The 11,813-nt window shown below is 36.5% G+C and overlaps 1 protein-coding gene across 5 annotated transcripts in view; it reads left to right on the top strand.

The window, feature by feature from the left end:
• The first annotated feature begins 2,404 nt into the window (after positions 1–2,404).
• espn (espin) overlaps positions 2,405–11,813 on the top strand; it is an 87,413-nt gene continuing 78,004 nt past the window's right edge. For 3 of the 5 annotated variants that reach the window (XM_079637537.1, XM_079637535.1, XM_079637533.1), the window contains exons 1-2: positions 2,405–3,149; positions 5,916–6,109. In XM_079637537.1, the coding sequence (XP_079493663.1) occupies positions 2,856–3,149; positions 5,916–6,109 (488 nt within the window). In that variant the 5' untranslated portion in view covers positions 2,405–2,855. The remainder of the gene's footprint in view (positions 3,150–5,915; positions 6,110–11,813) is intronic. The other 2 variants (XM_079637536.1, XM_079637534.1) reach the window with 1 other exon arrangement.

The raw sequence follows: 11,813 nt of genomic DNA, 5'->3' as shown, positions 1-11,813 counted from the left end.
ATGAAAGTGAATCAGTAAACCAGGGTCAAAGGAACACCACCCTTAAAATATGCACTTAATTGTGACAAGTATTGAACCTATAGCAAAAAACAACTGTATAGCATACACTGCTTATATTGCATTATTATCCATAGGCCTACTGGTATATTTCAGCTACACTGAAAATGTATATATTCTTTTAGATTTATGTGTTTAATATCAACGTTTATTGTCCCCCCCCCCCCCCCCCAACATAAATAGGCTACATTACACATTTTAAATCAAGTATAAATAGCTTAGTAAGCATAGAGTGCTTACAGTGTTCTGTTGGAAAGTTAATATAGCCTACACAACTAAGTCATAGTTAATTTACAAAGATAAGTTTAGTTAATGTATTCTAAATATATAATTATGACATTTAAATATTTAATGAAATCCGAGTTGCCCTCATGTAATCCTTCCTATATATAGCAGTGCTTACAAAGAGTATATATATATATATATATATATATATATATATATATATATATATACATATACTCTTTGTAAGCACGTCTCATAGCCTAAATAAATCACTCAACCAAAGATCTAAGCTGTCCTGTGAGACATGTTGCTCACAGTCCCTGAGGGATTATCCATTAATAAGCCTGGCTCGTGCGTCTCTGTATAGTTAAATAGATGAGGATGGCACGCGCCAGGCACGAGACTGACGCCAAATGGGAGATGTCAGCATAAATCACGCGCCAGCTCCAAACTGCTGTCCAGCATATGGAGACTGAGTGTGGGGTGTTGTGTTTCGATTACAGAAAAAGAAGTTGGTGCAGGAGCGCTACGTAGGCCTCATGCACGAAATATTCTAGTTAATTTCTTGTTTTTTTCTTAATTTCCAAAAAACTAAATCTAAATACAATGTTGTAAATTAACGAGCCTCAAACTTCTAATAATCAAATGCAAATTAAATTCTCTCAAGTATTTACAGAGTTTATCGGAAGCAAGGAACATCAAGTAAACGCTATTAAATCATTTTAGTCATATTCGAGAATAAAATAAATAAATAAGTGGAGGCCTGCGCAGCCGATGTCCATGATAGACCTGATGCATGAGAGATACAACAAAGATGTCCTTGAACAATGTGCATTTACAAAAGTTTAGAATAAGGAAAAACCAGTCAGTATTATCAGAGATATAAATAGAAACATTTGCTTATTTAATTGTCATGGCACAAAGAAAGAAAGAAAGGACCTTTAAGGAAAAAGATCAAAAAGGGCCAGCTGTGGACCATGAAGCCGTCCAATTAGTCATCTAATTTTACAGAATGTATAGGCTAGTAAGGCTACATTATATTTGATGTAGTTCTTATTGCTTTATTACACATTAAAGGTGACTTTAATGTACAACACCCCCCCCCCCCCATCTAACGCAAGGGTTTGTTAAAAATCAATCAAATAAACATCATGAATAATTTGTCAATTATAATAATATTCCGAACATCTGACCCAATTCTAATGAGAACCGTTTAGAATGTCGCAGCTCAGTGACTCGCGATTGTAGCAACTGTTCACATAAATATCACAAACATTGATGTTCAGACGAATTGCTAAGAATACTTTTTCAAGACACTGCAACAGTTTTACCAGACCTGATGTTTAAGCCAACATGTAACCTTTAACATAAGATTTGAGTGGACAAGTGCTAAATGAGTACATCGAATTAAGTGACCAACCAAACAAGCGCAAATCTAAGTGTCTGGAGAACCCAACATCCATATATTTAATTATTTTTGGCCACACAATTTGTGATCATGAAAATAATGAGAGAGCGATTTGTGAAGAACACGTTGGCCTAGCGTTATGAGGTCTCCACGACAATAAAATAACGATATGGGAACAAACTAATTCTAAAATGTAAAAGAAAATAGGCTGTTTCATAGGCCTAATGCTGACATGTTGGCCACCGCTGTGCAACAAATATTGTGCGAGCCTGCCATCTGTTGGTAAGGTAAGGCCTCTGAGGTATGCTTAATACTATCACTCGGGTGCATCTGCCAGTTCCAAAATAGATACGTACGAACATTAATATCGAATACATATAAAGTATGTTATAGTTTGCAATCTACATTTTCTCTATTGAATAGGCCTACTTGAGTGGATGAAGAGTAGAGGAAAATAAACTATTATCTATGCCATACTAATCATGTCGATTAAAGAAACATAAACGCATGACAACACAAACCAATAAGAAATAGGCCTACTATAATATGCATAACATTAATAGGCATATCCATTTGTTTTAGAAAACATGAGATACTCGAAGGCTACAACCAAACAACGTCATCATGAAGCACTGTCCCTTTAACACCTGAGCCGATTTGAGTGGGGCCAACATGTTGCAGTTCTCCTCCCCTTAATGGATTATTCACAAGTTCAGTCCCTCAAGACTTCTGAACGAAACGAACCGTTTGACAACAAGCCAAATACCTGGCACTATAGACGTATTGGTTTTACGGTGTTATTGTTTAGTTTAGCCTGTGTCTATGTTTAGTTAAGGGACATAACAGGTGGAATATTCAGAATAGCGTGTGGATACATTCAAAGAAGACCGTAAAGAAATGCTTGGCTGGTTTTCTTTAGGTAGGAGCTACGCGGTAAATGAAGGTTATTTTTGTCAAAATGCCATGTACTAATTAATACTATATCATCTGAATATATTTCTTAGATGTCTATACCGTTATGGTCTGGTGATTCAAACAAAGAGGGATGGACAGAACGATGTAACTCGCTTACGAGAGGCTGCGCTGAGAACGCTTTCTGTAGTGAGGACTTCTAACTGACGCTTAATGGTGCGCTAATAGTCATTTGTTTGGAGGATACATCATCATGGTGGTTGAGAGGACACTTCTCGCAGCAAGGCAAGGGGATGTACAAACTTTGAAAGTACAATTAGCGGAGAAAGTACTCAACGGCGATGTGAAAGATGTGCTGGGAGCGACTCCCGTACACCACGCCGCTCGAGCGGGCAAGCTCACCTGTCTGCGGTATTTGGTTGAGGAAGCGGGTTTACCGGCGAACAGCCTGGCGAGAAACGGCGCGAGTCCTGCTCATGACGCCGCAGCCACGGGCAACCTGACCTGCCTACAGTGGCTCGTGACGCACGGAGGATGTCGAGCAACCGTGAGTATCTATCTCACTTTTTCAGTAACACTTAACAGTGTCCATGTAGCCTATATAAACAGTTATTTTAAATCATGTTAATATTAAAGAAATAGTCCACCCAAAAATGAAAATTTTGTCATTAGGATACTCAACATCAAGTTGTTCCAAACCTGTATGAGTTTATTTCTTCTGTTGAACTAAAAATAAGATATTTTAAAGAATGTTGGTAGGCTAACCAGACAGTTGACGGTTACTTACAGCACCCATTTACTTCCATAGTAGGCCTACGAGAAAAAAAAATACTATGGAAGTCAATGGGTGCCATCAACTGTCTGGTTACCAACATTGTTTAAAAATGTCTTCTTTTGTGTTCAACAGAAGAAAGAAACTCATACAGGTTTGGAACAATGAAGGGGAGTAAATGGTGACAACATTTAATTTTTGGGTGAACTATCCCTTTAAGGCAGCAATGAAGGCCCTTTACTCACTTGGAGTAAACTGTGGGGAACATAACACAACAGGCATATAGGGAATACTTCTGATATAGCAACATTTCAGCAAAGGGTGTACAATTTCTGTTTAATCTCAAACATTCTTCCATGACATAGGTACAGTATTTTAACAATATTCCCCCCATTGCAACATTTATAGCTACAATGTCAACAATTTATCACCTTGAAAAAATCAGAAAAGCATGTACATCTCAAATTAAGAATAATTTCAGGAATTCTCATTAGCAGCATAGATTTGCAACATTTAAAAAAAATAATCACTCTAATCAGTCTTTAATCACTGCACACAATTAGTCATGGATCAATATATTTTGCAATAGCGTTTAGGGTCTCTGGGTCTCCTGTACTCAGTCCTCAAACGACCCTGCATGCAGTTATGCCAAATTTGGCTTTTAAAATCACTAAGTTTGTTCTGTCTAATGAAGTGTAATGGAACCATTAAAAGACAACCATCAATGTATGCTTAGCATCCACACTGGTGCATAAAATGCTTTCATGGCCTAATCGTCACCTCATATGCTAAGAAATCCCATCTTATTAGTAGAAGATCCTTATAACACTCATCTAACACTCATCTAACCTTCAGTCTCATGGTCAAAGAATTTACTCAACGGTGTTCCATGAGGTCTTATTAAGAGTGTGACTTCGGTTTAGCCACTTGACCCGGCTGTGGATAATACCGTCCTCATGGAGTCAAGTGTGTGATTCATGCAGTGAGTATAATTATGGAATGAAGCCAGTGTGTTCTGTAAGTCATACGAGCGTCCAGATAGATATAACCTGCCCATGCAAAACAAAAGGAAGGAAAGATTTCAGTGGAATAAGATAGAAGGGCCATGTTAGTGTGTTTGTTTAATTGCTGTTTTCAGGAAAAGGTAGTCTCAGATAGCTTCTATAAACATAACAGACCCACAATACGTTTTATTTTGAGTCACTGGAATTGAGTTACAGATTATACATCTTCCGATTAAATGCGTCAGAATATCGCCTGTTCAATACTCTGTTGTGAAGCATTGTTGGGTCCCTTGTGAAAAAGAAGAATTCTTGTATATAATTTAATATTTACTGAAATAACCCATATCTATGTTTCCTAACACACACTTTTAAAAAAGTGCACCAATAATTGTCGAAAAAGTTTTACTAAAGTAAAATTTTAGCTTTAAAGTAGTACACATATTAGATGTGTTAACTAACATACTAAAGCACTACAGTACTTGATTATAATGTAGTTTGAAAGTACGTGAATTAAAGGGTTAGTTCACCCAAAAATTAAATTTCTGTCAGTAATTACTGTCATCTTGTTCCAAACCCGTAAGACCCTCCGTTCATCTTCGGAACACCAATTAAGATATTTTTGATGAAATCCTAGAGGTTTCTGAACCATCCATAGGCAACAAAATCATTGCAAATTTCAATGTCCAGAAAGGTACAGTAGCAAAAAAATGACATGTAAAAGTAACATTAATATTGTCAGTCTATACCCAATAATTCGGTCTAGTGGTACACCTCCCTTTATCACTTCAATAAACTGAAAAAAATGGCAACACTTTAGTTTAGAGTCCAATTCTCACTATTAACTAGTTGCTCATTAGCATGCATATTACTAATAATTACTAGTAATCATACTATTGGCTGTTTATTAGTACTTATAAAGCACATATTAATGCCTTATTCGGCATGGCCATATTCTACATCCCTTAATCCTTAATACTCAAACTTAACAACTAACTTACTAGCTATTAATATGCAGTAATTTTATTGAGGCAAAAGTGGTAGTCAATAGTTAGTTAATAGTGAGAATTGGACCCTAAACTAAAATGTGACCAAAAAAATGTAGCTGCCGTAATGAGAAAGTAGAGGTCTTGTTGTTGTCCGTTTTCCCTTCTGTGTACATGTTAGTAGTGGTAGTGGAAGTTATCTCTGCCATCAATGGGGAGCGGGACGCCTACAGCAGGGCTTCACATTTCATTATTGTGTTTCATAGTGCACAGCAAGTTGATTGACTACAAAACTTTGGCCAGTTAAATAGGATCCAGGCAGCGTATGTGCTGAAAATGATTAGCTAATAAAAATATAGTCTCTCATATTAATAAATCTGTTAAAATGTAACCATGTTCCTGTCAGTGCTTTATAACATGTAGCATGCAAGTTTTTGTCATTGAATAATTGAGAAATGTACCATAGATTTACATTTCTGAATTCCAGCTGAATGTTAGTTATTGTATGATATAGTTTAACAGATGTTATTTATTATGTACTGTGTTGTTTGCAGGATAAGGACAGCTCAGGGGCCACTGTCCTGCATCTGGCTTCTCGCTTCAGCCATCATGAGATCATTGATTGGTTGCTGAAAAGTGGGGAAGGGGATCCTACTGTTGCCACGGATACGGGGGCATTGCCTGTTCATTATGCTGCAGCTAAAGGGGACTTGTCTTCGCTCAGGCTGCTACTGGAACACAGCCCAAAGTAAGATCATACAGTGTGTAATAGTGGGTATGTGAAATAATTGTGTTTGGTAGAATTCATCCAAAGTAGCAGGACTTTGTTTTTTCCTTTTTTGACTCATTCAAGAATTTTCATAAACATGTCAAATTCTTATTAGACTAGTAATTATTAAAGCCCCCATGTAGTCAATAATTGTATCCCTTAAAACTCATCTTTGATCAACAAAATGACATGTTGTCCATGAAAAAAATGTCTTCATGCCTTAAAATAGTTGATGAGCACACATTGACGTGATTGGTTATAAGGTAGTTTGTGACGTCAGAAACACCAGCGAATTCAAACAGATTCGAAACATCCTACTAGTATTCTTTAAACCAATTCATTTACAATAAAGGAAGTTGCCTCATAGTTTAATGTCAAGTTAATATTTTTTATTGCTTCCTAACCTTACAGTTCAATAGCAGAATCAGATTTTACTTTTACAGTTTTACTTTTTTTTAAAGAAGAAAATGTGAGTGGTGCTTATCCATGCGAAACTCACAATATTAGGGAATTGTGGATGAGTGACAGAGTTACTAGAATGTTCTGATGTCTGCTTGGTACGCTGGGATAAAAAGAAAAAAGAATCAGTCCACTAAGTCTCGATATTTTGGTCTTTAGACATAGCTCTGTCTGGTCCTTCATGTAATGCCAGTAAATGGGATTTTGCCCATTTAATTTTCCGACAACTAAAAATTAGGATTTTAGATTTTTCGTAAATATGAGCAATAGGAAAAGTGCATATCCAACATTCAGTCCAGCAATATTACAATTTTTATGTGAAAAATGGTTAAGTCTTTCAGGAAAGGCTCTTGGCTTCAAAAGAGCATAATTATTTGTAAAGACAGATATGATTACACCTTATTTCCTGCTGTATATGAAGACTGTCATGTTTATTGCGATACAGTCTGCACTGCAGCCGGCTGCCAGTATCAATGTCCACTATCATTGAACTCTGAGTTTAGTCAGCTGGATGTCCTTTTTGATATTGTCCATATTGTAGATATTTAGGAAATGATTTATCACACTGAATTTTTGTGATGGTGTGAGCAGACCTTCTCACTCATAACACTGAAAACAGCATATATTTCAGGTGGGAAGTGTGTGATCGGCAGTGATGTGATGCCTGGTGTTTGTCCCTTTTATTTAGAAAGTGAGACTTCCTTTTCTAGGAACACCAGCGATTTCAAACTGCATATTTGAGATGTCAAAAGGGTAAATCAGTAAAAAAATGGAACAAGTTGACACATTTTGATATTAAGATCATGTGGAATAAGGTGTTGAACCATGCACAGTAAGACCAAGAATGTGTATTAAGTAAATAAGGTCAGTTTTGATGTCACATTGACTTTAAGCTGGATAAATGCAAAACTGTTGAGGCGCAACTTCACTTAACATTTTGAATTTAAACAAATTTCTTTACTTTTGCGTGTGGTATTTCATCACAAACATTTGCAATATAGTTTAAGTATTTTCTAAATGCTTTGAAATAGCAATAGTTAAGTTAGTTTAATTACTTAAATAAGTTTTTGCAGCAATGCCATTGGGTTCCTCAAAGAACCTTTCAGTGAACAGTTCTTAGAACAATCATTTTTTCTAAAGTGTGAAGAAACTTGTTCCACTATAAAGAAAATGTGCATGGAAAGGCTTTAGATGTTAAAGATTCTTTATGGAATCATAGATGCTAATAAAGAACCTTTACTTTTAGGAGTTGGCATATAAAATGAAGCTATTTTAACCTTTAGTGGAACAACAGCTTGTCAGTTCCCTCAAAATTACATCTTTGTTATATCTTGAACCTAAATGGTTCATAACTGTATACCTCAAGGATACATATTGCCGCACTCTAGGTGCACCTTTTAGGGGTAGATAAGGTACAAAGTTATCCCTTTAAATGTACTGTCCTAGTGACATAGGGCAAAATGTATTGGGTTAATATAAAGGAATTTTCCATCTTGACTTTTCATAGGATTTTCAAAGGTTTCACACGTATTTTGAATTACACATTGCATTGTGTAGTGCATTAGGGTTAAAGGAAATGTCAGTAAAAAAGAAAATCACCGGTACCTTTTTCTTACAGCGCACAACCTAGCATTTAAAACTGCCCCATAATATGGGGCACTGTGCTGTGTAAATTGAAGTTCAGCAATTTGTGTTGTTATCTGATTTGCATAATTTATTTAGCATACTGGGTGCTAAAACAACACAGACAGTGGCTGCAAATAAACAATGCTATCAGTTAAGCCTTAGTAAACCCCCCTGAAAGTTTAATCAGTAAGAGAGATGTTGCTTTTGCTCATTCAGCATCGGCACTGTGTATTCCTTTCTCAATGGTGACTGTCAGTATCACACAAGTGATAAACTAATGAGGTAAACAAATACTCTTGAATAGAGGTCTGCTACAGTATGTAGGAGTTTTCTGCATTGTGATGATAAGGTTGCTTTTGGAGGTAGAGATAACATTCTCATGTCAGAGGGTCAGGGCACGTGTATTGTATCTGTGTCCTTTTCTTATTACAGGGAATGTCTCTCGGCCAGGGGTCATGAATCTTGACATGGTGGTTAAAATGTCTGATACATTAGGTGTGTGCCGTATAGTGTTGTTGTGATGATTTATAGCAAAGCAGCTTACCGGTACTGATGTTGATAATGCCATAGCACAGCTGTCTACAAGAACACTATGGCTGACCTAATGGGGTGTGCAGAAAATGACACTAATGGTGGTGACACACCTTAGAGAGGTTTGTACTTGTGTAAACAAAAGGAATCAGCGGAGGTGTAGTATCAAAGTGGACAAGTCCGAGGCACATGGACCCAGTCAGTAATCGATTCCTTGCATACCTAGCTATTTTGCAATTGAAACACACCATTTTCACAGATTTTCTTAGCCACACACTTTATGAGAATCAAGGCAGCAAATCAGCTGAATGTCCCAATATTGTGACATCATACCTACTCTTAAACTATTTTATTTCAATGAATAGATAGATGCCAAATTGAAATTGCTTGAAAACAAATTATAGGTGTATACCATTCAATATGTCATACCATCTTAAAGGGATAGTTTACCCTAAAATAAAAAAATCTGTCATAATTTACTCACTCTTGTTACGTTCCAACACGTACGAGTTTTGTTCCTCTTTAAAACACGAAAAAAACATTTTTTTTAATAAAAATCCTAAACCTCCATTGAAAGTCCACTTCACCAAAATGTTCAGCTTCATAAAGCCATCATAAAAGTAATCCATACGATTTGAGCTGTTTAAGCAGAAAATGCACTATAGATTTGGGAGCCTATACTGACAGAATGATGATTAATCGGACCGGTAAAAGTAAAATATATTTTTTATAAATGTAAAAAAAGTAAGTGTTGCAGGGATGACGTATTTTTGGATGCCAAAACCTGGAGAGCATTTTAGCAATTGTCTCGAAGTCAATGGATTTTTTACATTTAACAATTTAGGCTTTTAAGGCTTTAAGCTCAAATTCTTAAAAGTTGTGTTCGTTTGTAAAGATTATTATGATGCACAAAACATCTAATAATCATAAACTTGTGTGTTGGTCACTATAATCTGCTATAATCCAAAAGTCAGTTGAAAAATCATGTTGGGTTTTTGTAGAGGGAACCAGGATGATGCTAACTTCCGGGTTGGCCTACAAAAATACGAAATCACTGCTCTGAAAGGGTAATAACTCTGCTATAAAACCCCATAGGACAATCTTGAAGGAAACAGCGGCAAATAAGTTGTCCGGGTTCTGACGTCATCCTTCTATAATTACAAGAATTAACATAACATAAAATTATATAAAATTCAAAGACACTGTATTACTGCTGTGAAAAGTTAAAGCAACACTTTAATAACACAACATATCTTGTTGCAGATATGTGAAAACCATAGGCAACTTTAATTTACCATATAATAGAGCATAACATTTTTTGTCTTTTGTCTAATGCTATCTCACTGTCTTTTGAACATGGCTGGACACACCAAGCTTTATCAACTTATGTCAGACTGACTGCTCAATGGAGCGCTCTGTTGGCATTATTAGGGTATCAGTGTCTTTTGTGAAAGAAGAATGTGTGACAGATGTAGATAAAGGGAATGAACCTGTGATTTATGAGAAGAGGACAAATTGGGGTCTTGCTCATGCATATCCTGTTCTCACAGGCCGAGGAGGACATGGTCCTCTGGTGATAAAGCTAATGACATGAATGCATTGGTCATAAAACTCAATGTAAATATAAGGTGCCACAAAGGGGCGGTGGAGTGGGGGAAGTTACACAACCAGCTAATACAGATTAGGGGCATTAACTTGCTTCAATTACCTCATGTGTCATAAAGTGTAAGAATCAAAAGTGACAGTGCTGTTGATATATTTTTGTTATATTAGTCAGGTTAATTCAGAATGTTCACCCTTTGATATCTGTCAAACTCCAGAGCACACACACAAAAAAAATAGTATACCATAATAGTATCACAGGACAGTTATTATTCACTACAGATCTTGACACTGGCCCAGTGGTGTAACATGGACTGTATAGGATTGTATTAATTTGATACTTCAAGGAATAGTTCACCTAAAAATGATTCCATAATTTACTCACCCTCAAGCCATCCTGGGTGTACATGACATTCTTCTTTCCGAGTTCTGGCGGAAGGGTGACCTCTGACCTGATGTATGACGTAGGACGAACGATGTAGGCGTAGCATAAGCTTAGGTGAGAATTGGCGAAGAAGAAGATAGAGCAAGACAAAACGCTGGTCATGAATTAGAAGTCTAAAATAAAAATATGTTTTAAAGAAAAATGTCAGAGGATTTCAATATAAGAGAAGAGAAGCTACGTCCTAAGTCGTTTCAGAGGTCATCCTTCTGCCAGAACACGACTCTCTTGTGAATGCGCGTACGGCCATTGCTGGAAGTGTAAAACGGAAGTGTAGGCCTATCTTTTTAACAGCTATGGTTTTGTGAAGGTATTGTGTAAATATGCGACTGTCCCATCTACACTTCTGGTATAGCTATACGCACTTTCCCTAAGCTTTCCTCTGAGAGAAATAGCAGAGTCTGATTATTTTTATCTGTTCATTCAGTTAACAGAATGTGAATGATTCTTTCAGACTGGTCCTGTTGTCTAACTCAGCTCACTGATTTAATGATCTGGTTGCAGGACATTCACTGTAATTGCAAGGGATAGAGCTACTGGTACATAATTTCAAATGTGTCCTTTTGTCCAATTTCACTGTTTCCATTACTTTCTAGTATCATGTAAAGTTGGCTGACATGTTCTCTTTTATCAAGGTCTACCTCTTGTAAGAACATTACTGTTACATAAAAAAAAAAACTGATCAACTGAGCCTTGTGAAAAAGAGGTCAAGTGGGACTTTGTTGGTTGAAGTGCTTTGCTCTGCCACATCTTCTGACAGCTGCTTCTGTTACCTTTTCACTCCAGCCTAAATTATTCATACAGGAAGGACAGCTGTGCCTCAAATAAGGCTGTATCAGGTCATGGATCTTTGTAAACAATTGTGTTATGATGTCATTACAAGCATTGTTTAGGTAGAGATGAGGAAGTCCTGGGGTTGTATAGACAGAATATAGACTGTAAATTAGAAAATAATGTTGATTATGATACACCATCAATACTTTATATTCGTTTATTTGTTTCATTGGTGAAACAATAGCTTCT

Source organism: Phoxinus phoxinus (genome assembly GCF_949152265.1).
Source record: "Phoxinus phoxinus genome assembly, chromosome: 15".
NCBI classification, from domain to species: Eukaryota; Metazoa; Chordata; class Actinopteri; order Cypriniformes; family Leuciscidae; genus Phoxinus; species Phoxinus phoxinus.
The sequence above is the reverse complement of the archived record's forward strand: the minus strand, read 5'-3'. Positions and strand labels throughout refer to the sequence as shown.